We start from the raw sequence: 21,412 nt of genomic DNA on the forward strand, positions 1-21,412 counted from the left end.
GCAAATCAAATTATGTTGGCCAAGTTAATTCTAAAGCAACAGAAACTTTTTCGAAACTACAAAATTGAAATAAATCTGAAGAAGCTAAAATGAAAAAAACAGAATAGTAACTAAGGAATCAAAACCATTCGCAACAAATAGCGTTACAGGTCTAATAATATGGATCAGTTAATAGCTACGCAAACAATTTAAAAGAGTTCCCAGAGAAAAACAAAAACTGAACGTTACTAGCAGCTTTTGTAACACATACGAGCAAGTTAAACATTTACGATTGTGACTTGAACTCGCAATCTCAAGACTATTGGCGAGTTCATATTGCAATAATTTACTGAAATGAACTAAAACTTTAAAGAAACAGTAAAATTATGAATAAATTAAATGAAACAGAGCTTCTAATTAATTAAATCAATTTGAGCTTAATTCACTAAAAATTTAATTCGGCATTTAAAAATGTCAGCCATTCATTCCATAAATCCATTGCATTCATCTAATTCCTTAGCTTTATTCAAAGGCTTTTATTTAAATATAATTGATTCATCGTTGAATTAATTCATATCAGAATTTATTAAACCTATAAATTATGGAATTGTTTGTTAATTAATTTGCAACACAAATGAGATATGACAATCGTGAGATTGTCTAAACTGCAGGTTCGAAAGAATTAGTTCTTAATTACATTATCGAAATCAAATTAAACCATTGTGTTAATAAATTCAATATGAATTAATTCATAGGCTTAATTCCTTTGTACATCAAAACTATTGAATTAAATTCATTGAGAATTCATTCTTTATAGAATTTATTACTTATTAAATGTTCATGAATTCAAATATATTACAAAACACAGCTTTAAAAATGTATGAAAATTAATGATTAAATTTTTCTTCAATTCTAATAATTTTTTCAATTCATTTTGTAAATGATTAAAAGCAAACCAGTAACAAAACTGGGGCCAAATCAGCGCATTCGAAATCGAGTACTTTTTCATCGAAATGTAGTTAACGTGGATCACGGCAGTCGTTATCGAAACTTATATACTCGAAGTTGTACTCGATTGGTAATCTCATATCGAAAACAAACACTGCCGTTTTGTGGTAAAACTAAACAAATCAACCAAAACAATGATGTAAAATAATAAATAAATAAAAATATACGTATTTTTCTGATATTTTCTCAAAATTAGTGTAAAAAATATACATATTTTATTTAAAATTGTAAAATTTTGGGCCACAATTTGTTTTGTATTTTGTTTATGCTTTTCACAACTTTGCACATCGTACTTTGTGCTAATCAAAATAAAAAACATTCTGAAATTTCCCACTGGCCGATGATGAGGAATACAAAAAAATATTTGGATCCATTTTTATTAAAAGTTTTCTACATTTGATTTGCCCCCTGAATGAAGAAAAAATATTTCAATTCAATTTGTATTCAAAGGTTCAACGAATTAATTTGTTATGAATTAATTCAACGATAAATGAATTCTATTTGAAGATTTAGATGTTGGGAATTTTTTTAATTCCGAATTAAAATTTTAGTGAATTAATTCGAAGCTTTGATAACTGAAAATTGGTTTTAAAACACCTTTTGAGAGATTTTCCTTAACATTTCTTATATACACATATTTCTTAGGGTGGGTCAAAGTGTAGGGGGCGAACAAATGTACAAAGGCGTATCGCGATTCTTGTTCTATGGGACATTCCAAGAAATTTTGCCGAATAAACCATAGCTCAAAAAAGAATTCTGACATTCTTATGCTAAGGTATACACGTTACGATAAATCGTACAAGTATGAAATTAGTAATGTGTATCATGTTGTTGTACTAACGGAGTATGAAAATAAAAAAAGTTTTTGTTTTTTTGAGGGCGGATCATCGATAAGTACGATAATTGGTATCGTGCCTCATGCTGTCGTACTTCTAAATGTATTTCTTCAACAGCTTATTTATATACATGTCAGTTATCAGGCCTGTCACACATTTCGTTCGGAATGATTTCAATTCCGTAGTTTCATTCCGAAAGAAATTTTCTTTTTACTTTTTCTGAAGAAGCAAAAAATGGAATTATGTAATTCTACTTTCGATCGGAATGGAATTCTGTGACAGGCCTGTATATTAAATGAAATAGTACGATTTGTAGTAATGTCTATCACAAAACCGTACTTAAACTCGTACTACGATTAGTACGAAAATTAGTATCGTGTAAGTATAAAACGCTGTCAATAGTTACCAATTTTTATCGGTATCGACGGTATGACTTTGTGTCGACAACGACTTACATATTAGGGGTGAATATAATTTGAAATATTTAACATTCATAACCATTAAAAAATATCTAAAATGTTGAATTATTTTATTTAAATTCCACCTTAATGAATATTCAAGCAAATAGATGCAATTGTTTTCAAATAAAAACCAATCTCAACCAGATAACAACTAAACTTTTATTAGGTTATGAATACCATTAGTTTATTTTAATATTTGTTTTTATTTTTATTTTTCTATACAATCTTTTTGAAAAATATACTTCGAAAACACCTAAAAAACGTATACATATTTTGCCGAATGGGACCACTCAGGATATTTAATGGTTAGTAAAAATATTTTATGGACTTTTCAACAAACACAAACAAAATACCCATGATCAAATCTAAAAGAAGTTATATGTCTAAAATGAAATGGTCCATGTATGTAATGGCATCACGCGAGAACGGCTGGAGTGATTTGGCTGAATTTTTTTTATTCGATTCGAAATTTTCAGATGGTTTGTAAAGAAAAAAAATTCAAAAACTCGGAAATTTTAATTTTTAATAATTTACCTCGTATTCACTTCTCATTTTTCTTACCGGGCGAAGCCGGCGGTCATCTAGTTTTCAATAAAAAAGTAGTTTCCTATTTTGTAAATGGTGAATACGAATACGAGGTACTTTTATTTTTCTAATTTAGATGAAACAGCAACATTTTATGTTGATTATATACGATACAATTTAAAGATATTTATTTTTTTAATGTGAAAAAGCTTATTTATAGCGAATTTTCTTTCTAAACGTGGAAGTGTTGAAAATAAGGATTTCATTTTACAGCTAAAATATAGAAACAACTCACAATTCTGATAAAATAGTCAACATTTAGTGAATACCTTTACATTATTTGAAAAACTCAAATGCATTTTTATTTTTTTTGGAAGAAGTCATAATTTTGAAACACCTCTCATATGTTAAATTTAACTTACCAATATAATTTACAGACTTATTTAACAAACGGTCAAATAATTATAAAAATAATTAAATTTTAAACTAACAACTGCTTTTTGGGAGGGAAAAATTAAAATTCTATCTACATATTTCAATATCTTGTTTAAAATTGAGCAAAATGATTTATTTTTTATAGAGTAAAAACTAAAAATTAAAGAATTAAAACGTTTTGTTTGTTTTGTAAAATATTTTTAAAATATAAAAAATTTCATATATATTTTTTTTAAGTTTAAATGTAAAAGCTTGTTTTGTTTCTTTAAATTACAACATTTAAGCTTAAAAATTTCATTTTTTTTTTATTTTATAATACATATAATTATTTTTATATTTTTTCACACATTAAAATCTTAAAAATTATTTTCAATAATTACATTTAAAAGAAATAGAGAAAAATAAGCGTTTGTTTTTAACAGAAAAATACAATTTCAAAATATTACATTTTGTTTTTTTTTTTAAATATAAAATATAATAATAATAATAATTGTTTTCATATTTCAAATAAAATTCGAAAATATATTGTTTTAAAAGTAATAAAATTAATCAATTACGTGTTTTTTTTAAATTATAATTAAATTAAAAATAAGAATTTCTCACCAGGCAAACTATAAAATAACTTCTTTTCATCTTCTTCTTTAGTTTATTCTTTATGTTAACTTTAATTTACGTTTGCACTAAACCTCTAATATCCGTTCCTATCACTGCTCCACCACCTTGAGTTGCGTTTGTTGCTACTGCGCCAACCGTTGCAGCTCCTCCGCCGATAAATAAAGCTGATGTATCCAATATACTATTGGCTGTTGATCCATTACACAGGTCGCCATTGTCCATTAACATGTCATCATTGAAATCAAGAAAATCACCCAATTCAGAGCCAATAGTTTGTTGTAATGTTTTCAAATGTTTGTCGGCAAGTTCGATGGCGCGTTCGATTTCATCACTCTCATCTTGATGGACTGAAAATGACGAAGAGAAGAAATAATGTTAGAGAATGTTTCGTTTATATTTAATATTTTTATTAAAAAAAAAGTTTTCCGATTATCTTATTAGTAAGTTTTCCAGTAAAAAACAAGTATGTGGAATTATTGAAAAATGATCATAATTCAATAAGCTTAGTAATAGTGTATTATATTAATTGTTTAAGGTGAAGAACTGCTCATCTTTTGAGGCAACTACCAAATCAAGCCAATTTCGGATACTCTGTTCTGAAGTGAAGCGTATAGTTGTCGGAAACAAATAGTTGTCGGACGTGGCAAGGTTTGAACTATAAGGCGGGTGAAGCAAAACTTCCCAACCATTTCTTTCTAAATAGTTTTTAACAGGTATTGCTACATGTGGCCAAACGTTGTCATGATAGAATATTACGGTTTCATGTCTGGCCGCATATTCTGGACGTTTTTCGCCCAATGATCGCTTCAAACGAATCAGTTCCGTTCGGTACAGGTTTCCTGTGATGGTATGGCCACACCAAATACAGAGCATTAACTTAGCGCCATGGTTTCGATTCGGCTGGTTGGCCGGGCTTCACATAGTATCTCTTACGCTTCGAGTTATCGCAATGGATCCATTTTTCATCGCAAGTAATGATTTGGAGCAAAAATCATTTTCTTTTATCAGCATTTCAGACACACATAATCGTCTTTCAAGGTCTCTTGGCTTTAATTCGTATGGTACCCAATGACAGATATGTAATGCAGCACTTTTTAAACAGCAAAATGTCTAGTTTTACAACATTTAGAAGGTGCATAAAGAAAATTGCATAAATGGTAATGGTTTTTGTTCTATTACGAACGTTAAAAATGTAAAACATTATGAGGTTATGGGTAACCTTTAATAAATGCTACAATGTATATTGGCAACATTTTGTGTCAGAAAAGAAAACGCCATAATATTCAATACTGTATCCCAAAACCGAAAGCCATCGTTCTTAATTTTTTTTAAATCCGTAACCGCGATTATTAATTTTTGTCAGTTTTTTGAAAACTCTACAAAAGATATGTAAACTCATTTTCGATAGTGTTTAATGGTTTCAATTGTAATCAAGCTCTTAGGCTGATTATCAATTGCGACAATATCACAGAATATAAGACATTTTAATTTCAATCGCTCGTTAAACTCACCTGTTGTAAATAATTCTTTAAATGCATCTTCTGGCAGGGAATTTAAAACATTCTCCAAATCATGTTCTTCCAGTAAGTGGGTATCACCCAATGGTATATCATCTAAAAAATATAAATCAATTCAAGACTTAATAAATGCACACGGTTGATAAAATGCCGTAAACTACCTTCTGGACCGCCCAACATTAATTCGGGATCACTTAAACCACCCAAACCAGTATCCGCCGAACTGGCCGAACTATTTTCACATATACTCAACATATCCTGAGTAAGAAAATCATCGGCCGTAGGCAGCGAAGTGGTCGAACCCATACCCGAAGAGGTGAAATTTGAATTGGAGTTGGTGTTTAGCAAATTAATATCGGCCGTAGTAGTTTCGGCTTGAGCATGTTTTTGCGCAGCAAAGGAGAACTGTGAAATGAAATCTCTAAGTTCGGTTGGTGTGGAGGCTGTTGTCGCAGGCGTAGCCGTATTCGTGAAGGTGGTGGAGAAGGAATGTTTATCGTTAATATTACGGGCATGAAGATTTTGCGGCTGCTGGTGATGAGAATGATGATAGTGCTGGGGCTGTTGGTGATTATCATGACCAAAACTAAACAAATGTTGGGGTAAACCATGACCCACCATACCGCTAAGAGGTGCTAAAGCTGGTGGTGGTAAAGATGATGTTGTGTTAGCATTTGCTATAGATGAGGTTACGCCATACAAGTGCTGCTGTTGCAGCTGATGTTGTGGTTGTTGGCGTTGATATTGTTGTTGTTGTTGCGAGGTACTGGATGTTGTTGAATGTTGTGAATTGCTGGCTATAGATTCTAAAGATGTCGTACTACTTTTACGTTTCAAACTAGTCGATACTAAACGTGGCATTTGATGATTTGTTACTGCTGCCGCCGTTGTTGTAACCGATTTTTCTACAGTTTTCTTAACACGTTTTTGTGGTCTACCCACTGGATTGCCCGTAAAACCAACAGTCATTTTACGTTTACGTGCCTGTTGATTTACTAATGTTGGTCGTTTATTACCATTACCATTACTGTGTTGGTTTGCTGGTAATTGTTGTAATACATGTTGTTGTTGCTGCTGCTTCTGCTTATGTTGATAATTTTGTGTTTTAACTACAACACCTCCCGTTGCCGCAGTTGTTGCTACAACATCTGTGTTAATAGTGTTGTTGGCTGATAGTTTTGACGTTGATATTATTGACTCATTCATTATAATGGGATTTGTGGAGATTTTACGTGGTCTTTGCTCGTACAAAAGACGATTGTAAGCATCACGTTTGCGTGCATGTTCCATACACAAGGGCAAATCATGGGTTATATCAAATACTGGTACTCTACATTGTGTATTGTCGGCAAATTTGGCGGTACAGGGCAAGAAGACTTGTTGGGCTGAGTTATAAACGATATGTTGTTGGCAGTGTGAGGCCATTTCCAGGGTATAGGCATCACAACCATTTACGCAACAGCGTTTAACATTGGCGGGTAGTCTGAAATAGAAAATCAAATTAAACAAATTAATTTCTTGAAGTTTATAAATGTAAGTATGTATGTAAAAAAAAAAATAAATATCTTTAGAATTAAAAAGAAAGACAGATAAATTATACAAAACTATTAAATTTGTCCGGATTAATATACCCAGCAAAAACCGTTACTGATTTGGAAGCAGTAGTAATTGGTACAGCATCAAATACTATGCCTTAATGCCTCCAGGATGCAATAGGCAGTTATTTGCTTTACTTTACTGTATCTTTTCACAATTTTTGTAAGCTTAATATTGTGAAAAACTAAGAAAGCAAAAAATTAGCAACTGCTTCCAAAATTTGTATTTTATTCAATAAGCTAAACCGAGTTACGCGAATATATGTTTTGTAACCTCCTCCATTTTAGAAATAACGGTATATCTCGAAAACAAGAGCAAACTTTAAAAAACGGTTATCACCAGCGGATTCAGCGTACTCGAATTAGTTTATGCAGTGGAAACAGTGTCACTTACTGTATGTAAAATGAAACAAAAGTTTCATTCAAATGTGTTTAATTTAGAAATTAAAGTTTCGTTAAGTATTTAAGATAGAGGAAGTTGATTTTAATATTGAATTTAATTCGAGAACAAAAGTCAAGTTTCTCAAAAAGTTCGCTTAATAAGAAATACATATGAATAGTAATAATAGATACTTACTCTTTTTTATTTTGTTCACTCTGTTGATATTTTCTCAACAGACGATCGACGCACAACAGACGTCGTCTAGCAACTAGTTTGGGTAATTTTTGCAGAGATCTTGTGGAGAGTAGTTGCATTGCTTGTCGGCGCAGCTGTTGTTTGTACACAGCAATGCGCTCTTCTCGGGCCAATGAACGATTTATCGACTTGTCCATCAACAGGAATTCAGAAGATTTACGAAAATCATACGTGTTAAGCCAATATTGTTGCAGACAATAGGGTAAGCCAGTGGCGGTTGCTAAGTGTGTCGTATCCAAATCTACATGATGTTGGGACATTTTAACTATGGCCACGGCACCTTTGGTTGTGCTGCAACCCATTTGCCAATTGTAGGGTGGTAAATCATAATTGAGATTTGTTGTGTTGGATGAATTTATTTTGCGGGTTTTAGTTGTAATGTGCGTTGAATTTGTTTTTGTTTTTAAATTTTTTACAATTGTTGTAGTTGGGTCATCGTCGTTGACGTTGATTTTCGTTAAAGTTTCTGAATTTGTTGATATTTTATTATCATCAGCATCGAAATCGTTTGGCGTTTGATGTTGTTGAGAGTATAAAGCTGTAGTTGTTGTCGCATTTGTTGTATCATGTTGTATGGAAGACGTATTGATCTGTTGTTGTTTTATAAGTTGGTTTGTTGCGATTGTTTTCGAGGCGGGTATTGACAATTTCTTGTTCACATTTGTTTTGAGTTGTGTGGATAGTGATGAGGGTGGTGCTGTTGTTGGTGGCTGTGCATCAATTTCAGTTTGAGGTTTCACAAATTGTATATTATTCGAAGATTTCTCATTCTGTTGCGGCACCATGGCCATACGAAATATGACATTCACCGGTATTTCATTTAAATCTTCAGTTTCGGAATGTTTAACTGGACCACCACTTGCATTGTCCACCGGTTTTAAAGGAGCTGCCGTTGATGTGGATGTTAAGGGTGAAGTGGCTTTCAAAGGTGAAGTAATTGATTTGACATTGTCATTGCAAAGTATCGTTTCGGCCTCTGCGGATTTTTTCGACTTTTTTAAACACTCCACCTTGTGTAAATGCTGTGCCAATGTGTGATTATGAAATTTCGATGGAGGCAGACATTGGGTTGCTGATTGAGCAGGAGTTGGAGGAGGTGGCGGTGCTAACGGAGTATGTACGATAATAGGAGCTACTTTAGCCATGGCAGTTGTAGTCAGCGAGGAGGGATTCATGGTAGTTGTAGTGCTGCCAACAGTTTGTACTGTTGGCGTTACACAACCCATGATGATGGGTGTAGTTTGAGATGTCGTTGTTGTTGTTGTGGCTTTTGGTGACAACACCACATTGGTCACTTGTGGAGCCGTGGATGCCGTCGTTGTTTCCAAAAGCAATGGTGTTTGCCATAATGACGGTGTTGGCGGAGTATACAACGGTGGTGGTGATGTTGATTTTAAATCTCCCTCATACACAGTTGATGAATTAACATAGTTTTGATGTTGTTGATGTAGATGATGGTAATGTGGCTGTTGTTGTTGCAATTGTGGTCTCACAATACAAACATTAGTTAGTTTTTTACTATTACAATTGTTATTTGCTGTTGCAGTTGTTACTGTTAGAGATTGTATTACATTAGTTTTAGATGTGGGTGCTGTGCAAGTATTTATTGTTGTTAATGTGGTTGATGATGATGTTGATGATGACGACGATGATAAAAAAGACGCCTGCGTCTTTAGTGTATTTGATGTTATCTTTCCATTTGTTTCTGTTAAAGGTAATTTTTGTTGTTGCTGTTGTTGCAATTTTCCAATACTTAATGTTGTTGCTGTAGTCAGATCATTTAATCTGGTACGCGTTTTCTGTAAAGGAGATTCAAAATTTATTAATGATTTCGAATGAGAATTATGAAAGCATAGGCTTTTAATTAGTTTTTTTTTTATTGCATCATTGAAAATTTGTTATTCCAAAAAATTTTAAAATTATAGGTAAGAAATGGTGATTGTGACACGGAAGACAAAGATCGCCCAGACTATCCAGAAAAGATTGAAGACCAATAATAGGCGTCATTACTGCATGAAGATTGTTGTCGTTATGTATTCATACACTGAGGAAAATATTCCTCTAGTTTAGAAATTCCAGCACGATAAATGGTTACAATCCAATAAGGTACGTGTTTTGAAGTGGCATGCCTAATAGTCAGATCTCAAGCTAATTGGAAAAAAAATTGTAAAAACCTAAAATTTTAGACACCAAAATACGGACTCAAAATTTTGGAGTTATAATGGAATGGCAAAATATTTTAAAAGATACGATGCAATCTTTAATTGGTTCAAAGCATGGTCGTTCTGAAACAGTAAAAACAAGGGACATCCAACGAAATTCTGAGAGATAGTTTTTTACTTGTCAGTTAAACGTAGCATAACACGCTGTTAAGTTAAACATGAAACAAAATTAGCCGGCCTTTAAATTTTATAAGAATTGCCATACTCTTCAGTCAAAATTACCTCAAAATTGTTCATAAACATATTACAATATTTTAAATTTTACAACAAAGGCAACCACTGTTTGTGTTTTGACAGTTCTATCTTAGGTTTAAGGTTTAACTGGACAATGATTCTCAGTTAAGCCTAGTACTCTGTTCATATTTGCGAAAAATTATGGTTTTTTCATGCGAAAAATTTTATATGAAAGAACATGATCAGCTGTTGGTTTTAATTTCGTGCGAAAGAAGTGCTGCTTATTAGGGTTCTATTAGTCGATTGTTCGAACAATCGACTATTTCCTGAAAAAAGTCGAAAAGTCCCCTAAAATATGCAGTACAAATTTAGATATTTTATTTGCAAATAAATAAGAACAGGCAGGTGTATGTGGGTTGGAGAAACTTGAAGAACTAACATTAGTAAATAGGTACCGGGCGAAGCTGGGTCGGTCAACTAGTAAACAATAAGAGAAAAACTAAGATTTTAGTTTAGGCTAACTTTAAGTGACAAACTGTCGACTGTACTACATGTAGTTCTTGTTTACAGGATACGTCATGTTTATCAAAATATCATTTTTTTTGTTCACATACTTAGTACTCACCAATACCTCATGGGAGATTGTGTGATCGCATTATTTTTTGCTACTATTTTTGAGTTATTGAATTTTTAATTTGTGATATTTTCATAATGCCCATATTCAGTCATTATCAGTGTTGCCAATTCATGGTGAACAAAAAGGGCTAAATACTTAGAAAAAAGGCTAAAAAAGGGCTAAAAAGTGGCTAAAAAAGGGCTAATATTTTTAATTAAAAAAATACATACATTTGACACAAAAAACAACTTAGAATGTTACATTTGGCTATGCCGAATAGACAAACAAAAAATGTATGAATATAACATACGTTCAAATGCAAGAAAATAAGAATATCTATTCATGTATGTTGATCCTTAACATTAAAATAACGTAATATGGGGCCACACGTATATCATATGCCGATGTTTTTTAAGCCTCGTATTTATCACCTGGCCTGCAAAATGCTCCTAGGCAAATTTTTTTATATGAAAGACAAATTATGTATAAAGTAATCCTTTGTGATAACTTCGATGGATAATAGTTTGATAAGTGAATATATGGCAAATATGCCTCTCATGTAATGCAGAAAAAAAATTCTAAAAATTATACACGACGCCGGACAGAATTGATTTTCATTGGCAAAAACATACATTTTGCCATTAGTTAGTAAACATATCAAAACTAAGATAGCCAAAATATGTAAACATAAATATTTAATTTAAATTTTAAAAAAAATTAATTTTCTATATTTGATCAGATAAAAATGATCATAGCTAAATTATTATCGATAATGAACTGAATTTTTCTTTCTAAATTGGTTGGATTGAAAACGGTATACTACATGGCATGTGTTATAAAATATTCGTTAAAGTACTATATTTACGTCAATACATCGCCCAGATAAAGTTAAAAGTATTCTCTTTAACCCTATTTATGATTTTGTAAACGCCCGGACCCGCGCGTAAAACATTAACAATTTTATTAACAATTTTTATTCAAATAACGTCCATTTTCTCTATATTAGTTATGGCATTTTTTTAATGTATGGAAGGTACAACAATTTGTATGTGCTTAAATTGTTTACTGGTTCAACATTTTTAGTTAATTTTTGTCATAATATCCCTGCCAATTTTTTTGAACTGATTTTACTAATTTTCAACAGCAAAAATTTCAGATCATTAGAGTAAATATATAATTTTTATTAGAGTAAATATATATGGCTAAATGAAAATAAAAAAGGCTAAAAAAATGGCTAAAGGCTAAATTAATTTTTTTGTGGCTAAACAAGATTGAAAAGGGCTAAATTTAGCCCAAAAAGGGTTAAATTGGCAACACTGGTCATTATAGACATATCTCGTTTGTACGGAAAGTAAAATTTTGTACATTTACAAATGAATAAATACTATATTTTTTTGGAATTTATATTTATGAAGAGTGGCTTGATTGTTATATGCATGAATGTTTCATTATTGCGTTTTAGTTTTGTTGTTGTGACCCCAATGTCCTCTATATTGGACGACTTAAAAAACCACTTTTCTCAATAAATTTTTAAAAACTATAATTGCACTGTTTTTTATTTCTCATTTGCTTCCAAAATAATATAAAAGTAATTTTAAAATGATCAAGCTCAAGCAATCGGCATATCTGGGTTAAGTTTCCATTGTTTTGCCAATACCACAGGCGCGGATCCACGGGGGGAAGGAAATTTCCCCCCAAAAACCAATTTTTTTTAAATAAATAATAAACCGAATAAAGAAAAGAAAGGAGGAATAATCAATTTTAAAAATTTTTAAATAAAAATATATTTTGATGAAAAAGCATAACATTTTTACAAGTTTATTGTTTTTTATATATGGAAATGTAACGTTGTTCTCAATGATAGTGGTGATATCTATATGCGATAAATAATTTGTTGCATTAGTTTGTGTCTAAACTATTTGTGTGGTATATAAGTGTGTCATCTACATGCAAAACCATTAGTCATCGAATTGTAGGTCCAAAATTCCGATATTTTTGTTTGAATTCGTAATACAAAATTAAACAATTGTTTATAATCAAAACACTTGTTTGTTGAAAGTTTTAAAAATGCAAGTGAATTTTTAAAGTGGAAGTATGTGCAATATTTATTATTCATGATTTTTCTAAAAGTATTTTTTTAAATACAGTGAATTCGCAGAAAAAAAAAACGTCAAAACGGTTAATGTAAACCATTTTTTTTTTATTTTACATGTCCGAAATCTAACCATAAAAGCATTTTGGATCTTGTTCAGTCGTTCCATGTAAAACTTTTAAAAAAATTTACAAGAAATGTTTGAAAACTTCTAGATTTATTACTTTTGCTATACATTTCATGATTCTACATATTTCTATCAATGTGCAAAAGTTTGCTAAAAATTAAAATCGGAACTTGAAAAAAATTTAAAATGAAATTTGGCTAGAAAAATAATATCCATATACACATCTGCTCAAAATAATAGATACACCTAATTGGAAAAAATTTAAATGGCGGTAACATTGAAAATTTCCTCGCAAGCGTTAAGAATACATCATATTATTAAAATTTCTATCTGGCAATGTCATGTCAGTCAAAAATCTGGCAACTATTTGCTTTCATGTTGATTTTTAAAAACGAATTTATTTGAATTACAAAAAATTATTTGCTCATAAAAATAGATACACATCAGTAATTTGTAATTTGTTTATATACAATTTTTTTTTGTGCAATTTTTTGTTCCTATTTACGTGAAACAGTAAGTATAATTTAAATTTTAGCAACAATTTTATAAAAAATAGGACTCTTTTGAAGAAAATGGGACGAAATCATCATTGTACCGAAGATGAGAAAAAAATTGTTCAAACGATGAGAAATCAAGGAAAATCATTACGGGAAATAGCAAAGAGCATAGGAAGATCTTTACATTTTGTCCAAAATGCTTTATCTAAAAAACAAAAAAGAGAAACTCGCGGTAGACCAAAGAAAACCAGTCCAGAAACAGATAGGCGGATCGTCCTTATGGTTAAAAAAGACCCTTTCATATCATCGAAAGCTATTTCTGCGGAGCTATGTAACGAAATCAGTCCACAAACAGTTCGTCGTCATCTTTTACAAGCTAAATTGCCGGGAAGAATTGCCAGAAAAGTGCCACTAATGCGCCAAAAAAATATCAAGACAAGATTAGAATTTGCTAAAGAGCACTTACAATGGTCCGGGTGTGAAGGCGAACAAAAATGGAGAAATATTTTATGGAGCGACGAAACAAAAATAAATTTGTTTGGAAACGACTGCCAAAGAAATGTACGCCGACCAAAAGGAAAAGAATTCCACGTTAAATTTACAAAAAAGACGGTAAAACATGGCGGGGGAAACATAATGGTTTGGGGTTGCTTTTCATGGAATGGTGTTGGTCCGATATTCCGAATAGAAGATACCATGAATGCTAGTGGGTATAGAGACATATTGGAAAACGTAATGCTTCCATATGCATCGGAAAATATGCCATTAATATGGACATTCCAGCAGGACAACGACCCAAAACATAGTTCAAGATTAGTTAAAAACTGGTTCTTGGAGAATAACGTACCTGTTTTAAGCTGGCCCAGCCAATCCCCTGATTTAAACCCAATAGAAAACTTGTGGAGTGAATTAAAGATAAGGCTTTCGAAGGAAGTTTTCAAAAATAAAGACGATTTATGGGAGAAAACGCAAAAAAATATGGTACGAGATTCCATTGGAGAAGTGTCAGAACTTGATATCCAGTATGCCCAGAAGAGTGGAGAAAGTTTTACAAAACAAAGGTAGATATACTGGATACTAGCTTTACTTTAATAATAAACTAATTTTTTTAAGATAAAATTTATTAGCTTTTGTTTAATAAGAATTTTTAAAAATGTATCTATTATTATGAGCACCAAATTTTTCGAAATTTAAGAAATTTAATTTACTTTATAATATTTATTATTAATTATGAAATATTTTGTTTTTGTTTTTTACTCTCCTTTTAACTATAAATAAAAATCGACTGAATTTTTTTTATAATTTTACAATATACCATTATTTTTTTTCGTTTTTAAAAAATAAATTTTGGTGTATCTATTATTTTGAGCAGATGTGTATGTACATTTGTGTTTTGTTATTACCTTCAGCACAAATCGGCCGATTAGATGGAGTTGTGAGGATATATTTAATGATCCTAATGAAACTAAGAGCTTATTTTCTAAATCCCGGCACCAAAAACTAAATACATATTAAAAAATAAGAAAATTTGATTTTGATTTCACGAAAAGGATAAGCAATACATACAAATTCTGGCGTTTCATTTGATTTTTTATTTGTATTGACAACTAATTTTTGAATATTTAATGTTTTGTTTTTCCATATAAACTTGAGCTGGCTTTAGAAAATAAGACCCCAATAAAAACACTAAGGCCCTAATTTTGTAAATCACGGCACAAAGTGATATTTATATGGAAAGCAAAAACAAAATTTTAAAAATTTGTTTTTGTTTTATATACAAATTCTTAACACAACAAACGCACCAAAATTCAAGCGTGGTTTGCCTTTCATAATTTGAAAATTTTGTATATAAAACAAAAACAAATTTTTAAAATTTTTGAAATTTTTGAAATTTTGTTTTTGTTTTCCATATAAATATCACTTTGGTGACGTGATTTACAAAATTAGGGCCTAAATACAACACAGCCTTCACACAATATTGAGTTTTGGTATAAAAGAAAAAAATTGTTTTTAAATAATTAAAATAAGTAATAAACATAAATTTCAAAACTTAAAAACGAAAAGCACATAAATTTTCAAAACAAACTTTTAAAAGCCAAGATTTCAGCACAATCATACAAAATTGCATTGTTAGTCTCAGTATTGAAAAATATTCGTTATTCTGAAGATATTTTAAATCTTCTTAAAAAAAATATAATAAAACTTTCATATATTGAGATACAAAATGTCGCTGATCAAACTATTGATGAAATTGGAAATTTAAAACGCATAAAGAAATTTAAAAAGCTAAATTTCTATATCAAATTTTTCAAAAATGCAGAAATATTACATGTGAAAATTTAAAGGCATTTACCCCATAAAATATTAAAAGTAGTCATTTCAATGTCAGTGAGTAATACTACAGCATTCTCAAAGTCCTTACAAAATTATTGAAAAAATGTATCCAAAGGTATCCATAAAGTCATTTTATAAAACAATTCTAAACATTAGTTGAAAAGGGTTCCTCCTAATTTGATCACGCTTATCACAACTTTGCAAATATTTTAAGAGGTTCTGTCAGTTTTCGAGTGTTTTCACTAAAAGTCTTGTTTTTCTAACAGATTTACATTAAGAACTTGAAGATTATCTTACAAATATTTGTCGAATTCTAAAATTTGTCATCAGCGTGATATAAATGTATGAAACAAATGTTTTGGATGAGTAGACCTCTTCAACTTTTTTTTATTTATTTAAATCTATCGTCCGTTCTTTATTTTTATAAATAAATAATATTGTTTTGAATAAAATGTATGAATGTTTTATAAATATGATATAAAATCGAATACAAAATTAATTTCCCCCCCAAACTTTTTGGCTGGATGCGCCCCTGCAATACCATAATAATGAATATTGGCATAATAGGAATGGTTCAACAAAAATACAACACCATATCTATGGACTGGCGATAAAATAAATCAGCATAAAAATATCTACCTCTGGTAAAAATTTGGTATCTATTCGGATTGGTGCCCATAAATTTGAGTTTAGCCAAAACAAAATTCAGTTCATGATGTTAAAAAAAGATTAATGGATTGATGTAAAGTGGGTGCTCTAAAAATAAAATATTTTTTTAGGAAATTAATAGTACATTTGGAATATTTCGGTTTGTTTTGGTTTATACAGAATACTGATTTTGTTGGCCGGATATTAGGTTCGCTTCGGTTTAGTCCTGAAAAAACGGGTTTCGTTCGGACTCTAAATATTTTATAGTTATTTTTTTTTTTTGTAAATTTTAATTTTACCTGTGTATTAAATAATATGGGTGGTGTTGTTGGCACTGATTCTGTGAACACATACGGATCTTCTTGTTGAACCACTACTCCACGTTTGTTACGGTTTCCTTTAATAATGATGTTGTTGTTGTGGTTGTGGCTGTTGCTGATGTTATTTAAATTTTTACAATTGCTGTTGTTATGGTTGTTTTTGCTGTTGTTGTTAATGTTGCTGCTGTTTGTTATAAATCTTGATGCTTGCTGACATGACATGTCCCGGTAAAAAAGTTCAATGTTTTTTTTTATTTATTTTTTCGCTTCTATTATGCGTTTTTCCTGCTTTGTTTAATATTCAATCTCTTCTTTCTATATATATAATTAATTTTTAAATAAATTTCCACAATTTACAATTCAAATTAGTTTACAAATATTAATTTAGCTGCGTTTAAAAACATATAATAATTTTTTAAGAAAAAAAAACAATAAAAAATGTTTTTAATTTTTCCGTAATGAATACTTGAGAAGCAAAATATTAAAACCTGTAATGAGAGAAAAAAGAACAAAGAAAAACATTTAGAAATATGTAACAACCATAATATAAAGTACAAAGATAAATGGAAAATAAATACATATGTATGCTTAAAAAAAAGATAATTACATTAATGTTTTATTAAAGTAGTAACTATACAACTACATACATACTATAATTGTTATATAGAGAAAATCCCAAAGACATTTAAGCCTACATCTAGATGTTTACCACGCCATGAAGGAAACATGTAAAAATATACATACATATAGAGACTTGTATTCTCTTTCTATAGCTCTCTTATGAAATACACCGACTTTGAAACTGACTGACTCATTTAAGTAATTAATAAAAACAAACAAATAATCGTAATTTAATTGTTAGAACCGAATTTATATAACCTTAGCTATTCGGGGTTGTCATAGAATCCAATCATTGTCGGAATCGGCTTTGAAAACGACAGAAAAAAGTACATTGGTCTCGTGAAATCGATAGTTAAATTCTTTATCGATTAAACAAAAAATTACATTGGATTTCATAAGTCAAATGTTTGATTGTTTTTCTGATATTTTCAAAATTTAAATCGATTTCAGGACGTTAATTGTTACATTTTGAACAGCGAAATATCTCTATTAATGATTTCTATAGTATAGTGATCTAGTATTGATAAAAATTTGGTTTAATCGAAAACAAAATTAACACATCTTAATTTGTTTTGCTTCCTCCAAGCCACCGGATCAGTTTTACGTTCATATGTATATGAAAGCAATGTCTGAATCACTTTTAATTGAAACTTCATTTTGAATTATTAAAGAAATTGTCTAAAGTAGCGTGTATCAAATGATATGACCCACAATTGTTATCAACTACAAACACAGTAGAGTATTCGTGTTTAAAAACAATATTTGTTCAAATAGATTTAACTATTAAGTAAATCTATACGCCTACAATAGTTTTGCCAAGATTTTGAAAGTACGTTGTGTTTGATAAATTAATGTTGTTTTTTAGATTTTTTGTTTACAATTTAAAGATATCTAAAAAAGATAAAAGTTTTTTAATTATGAAATAAATGAAAAATAATATTAGAAATATGTACATATGTAAATAAGAAAATCAAGCACAAGTGGCTTTGCCTCCCTGCACTATAACATAAATTTCTCAAATACATTGTGGGTTTCTGGCCGGAAAACCTACCTATCCCCACAATTATTTTTCAAAAACTAACAATGTTGTGTACAGTGTTGCCATAAATTTTTTGAAGAAAACTTTTTATTTCTAAAAAAAAAACTTTTTTTTCAACAAAAAAACTTTTTTTAACTACATACATACTAAAATTTCAAAACCCAATTCGTACATATAATTAGACTGAGATAATTTATGTGAATTTAGTGGTGGAGACACTTCAGCTCCTAAATAAATCAATTACCATATTTAGTAAATGAATTTGGGAACATCATTTTGAAATAAACGGTTCAACTTATTGATATCATAAATTTACAATTTTCCAAAAAACTTTTTTTTAAAAAAATAAAACTTTTTGCATCTCAAAAACCTTGCAAAAAAAGGGAAAACTTGACATATGGTAACGCTGGTTGTGTATCAGTGCAGAGTTTGTACAGGTCCTGTAGACCAGATATTGTTCAGGAATATTATCAACGTAACAACTCGATGGAAATTTCCTTATGAAGTAAATTATCTCAATTGCGTCAAATGGGTTCAATTCGGAAATAGGTACTTACTAGTTTTTCTCGATCACTTCGTTTAGTAACTTTTTATTAGCAAACGATATTCTTAAAGTTACAAACTAAAAAAATCATAAGTATGTATGTACCTATGTTGTTGTTTCGAAATTGATTTTAAACAATGTTTTACCTTCCAAATAGATGAGAAATCGGATGGAAAATGGCTGGGTTACGATCATTTAAGTTTCCTAAAACTTGGCACTCTAAGTCAATCGTGAGGCAGTAAAATATTTAAACATTTTTGAAATTAGTACATATCAAATAAATTATTTGCCCAATTCACAATCGAAGTCGTAGCGTTGTAAGTTGTTTGTGAAAAATATTTTCCAAACTAAATTTTTTGAAACAAAAACAAAATATTAATAAAAAAAATTACGACATACAACGCTACAACACTACGACACCAATTGTGAATTGGGCAATTTATTAAATTTTGAAGTTGTAACCGATATTTGACTGTCCTATTGTATTTTAAATATTGAACTATCATGATGTTTTTTAAACTGACCTTTTGGGGATAATTAGCTTCCGCCAGTTAGGTAGATATTAAGATACGTTGTCTATTTGTAATCTATATATGGTCAATTGGTCCTTTGCTTAGGACACAGATATTTTGATGCAACTAGTCACGTAGCTACTTGTGTAACTAGGACCATCTATGATAGATAACAGGACAGTCACCCAAAACTGCTGGGTATATAAAATATATTGCCACAGCAAAAACACGCAAAAAAAGAGAAATTCTAGGTATACGAATTTAAAGAAATAAATAATTAAATGAAACGCTGTACGTTATTGTGTTTGTCACGTTATTTGATCACCTTGTACAATGTGGTCATAACACGTTTTCTTTTTGCTAACTTTCGTCGTACATACATCAAATTACTCCACATTTAAAGGTATGGTTTGTTTCGTTATAAAAAGAACTTTTAATTGTAAAGAAAACATAAAAGTATTTATAAACTTTTATTTGCAATACATACAACTAAAACATGGAAAATTAATTGAAATTTTAAAAATATTTGTAGGTACAATGTATAGGTACCTATACAAAAATGTACCTACATATGAATTGCGTACTTCAATTTTTTATAGGTACATATGTACATATTCCTTTCTTTAAAATTGAAAATGTAAAAAAACTACTTTACGATGTTTTCACAAGAAAATTTAGGTAAGTATATGTACTGTTCTTTGGCCGGATTGTTTTTGTGTTTTTGTTTGTTTATTTTGTTTTTATAATAATTTATAACAGTTCTTTGTTTGTTAATTTGTTATTGTTTTGTTTTGATTTTTTTTTTTTTGCGTCATTTCCCCATTTGAGAGAGAATTGTTTACATATTTTGTTTAAAGTTGAATTCTTAGTGCATTTGTATTTAGCTCTTTTTCTCTTTTAAATTAAATAACACGAAATACATAGTATGTATGTATATATTCATATGTAAATAAAAAACTTTATAGAAAACAAAACAAAAAACAATGTTATCTATCAATGGCGCAGTAGAGTTGCAATTTTTGCGGACTATTATTTTTGCTTTTATCTTTGTATGTATTCGTCATCGTAGTAAAACATTTTGTTGTCTCCACAAAATTATTTCATTGCTCCCTTGTTCATCAGTTTTGTTTGTATGCATTCACATACTTATGTTTTGTTTTTGCTTTTTTGTTTTTTCATACATATTATTTGATTATTGTTTTTCTATTTTGTTGTTGTTTGATGTTGATATTGTTTTTAGTCACCCATCAACGTAATTCGTTAAGTGGAACCACTTGTTTGCTGATTTTTTTTTTATTATTACTTACAAACCATAAAACACTGTATGCGATATTTAAATTTATACTACTAGTTTGTCAATTGTAACACGGAACAATAAATTATTATTATTGTTACTTTCTAAATGCATTTTTCATTTCATCTTCACTCATTGAATCTAAAACAATAGAAATTACTTTATTTTTATGTAGGTATAAACCTAGACCACCAAAGTATCTCTAATATTTTTATTTGTTACTAGGTATATATTTGTTGTAAGTTTCGGAGATTTGGTACCTATCATTTATCTGTTATTTTTGCTAAATTAGGACATAAACAAATTGTCATAACGGATTATCTAATGGCTAAATGGATGTTTTTGTTGCTTGTCTGTATACCTACATATATATTCGCAGAATTACCGGGAATGTGGCTATTTTAGGAATGGAGATATTTTACACTAGTCAATTTTACATTTCCCGCCAATCTTGTGAGTACAGATTTTATTATTTAACTTTATTGTTCCTGTATCCATGACATTTTTAAAATTTTCAAAATAACGCTAAATGATAAAAGTTTCCTTTAGATTGTTTTCTACAGGAATTAAAGTGCAGATTCAATGCACTTTAGTTCAGTGTTGGTTAAAACAAACGATGAAAGCAATTCAAATAGATACATACATATATCGTCACCTTAAATGTAAACGGACGTAACTACAATTTTATTTTTTTACATGAGAAGCAAAAAACGTTATTAAATCAATAATAAAGTATTCTTGGCAATTTTTTGCGTTTGAATTTC

At 30.0% G+C, this 21,412-nt stretch overlaps 1 protein-coding gene across 1 annotated transcript in view; it reads right to left on the reverse strand.

Annotated features, from left to right (window-relative positions):
• Positions 1-3,420: 3,420 nt before the first annotated feature.
• l(3)L1231 (lethal (3) L1231) overlaps positions 3,421-21,412 on the reverse strand; it is a 32,154-nt gene continuing 14,162 nt past the window's right edge. The window contains exons 2-6 of the mRNA XM_065515508.1: positions 16,618-17,126; positions 7,549-9,407; positions 5,538-6,859; positions 5,371-5,472; positions 3,421-4,206 (exon numbers count right to left, since the gene is read on the reverse strand). Of these exons, the coding sequence (XP_065371580.1) occupies positions 3,914-4,206; positions 5,371-5,472; positions 5,538-6,859; positions 7,549-9,407; positions 16,618-16,860 (3,819 nt within the window). The 5' untranslated portion in view covers positions 16,861-17,126 and the 3' untranslated portion in view covers positions 3,421-3,913. The remainder of the gene's footprint in view (positions 4,207-5,370; positions 5,473-5,537; positions 6,860-7,548; positions 9,408-16,617; positions 17,127-21,412) is intronic.

This window comes from Calliphora vicina, chromosome 1, assembly GCF_958450345.1.
Source record: "Calliphora vicina chromosome 1, idCalVici1.1, whole genome shotgun sequence".
NCBI lineage: Eukaryota > Metazoa > Arthropoda > Insecta > Diptera > Calliphoridae > Calliphora > Calliphora vicina.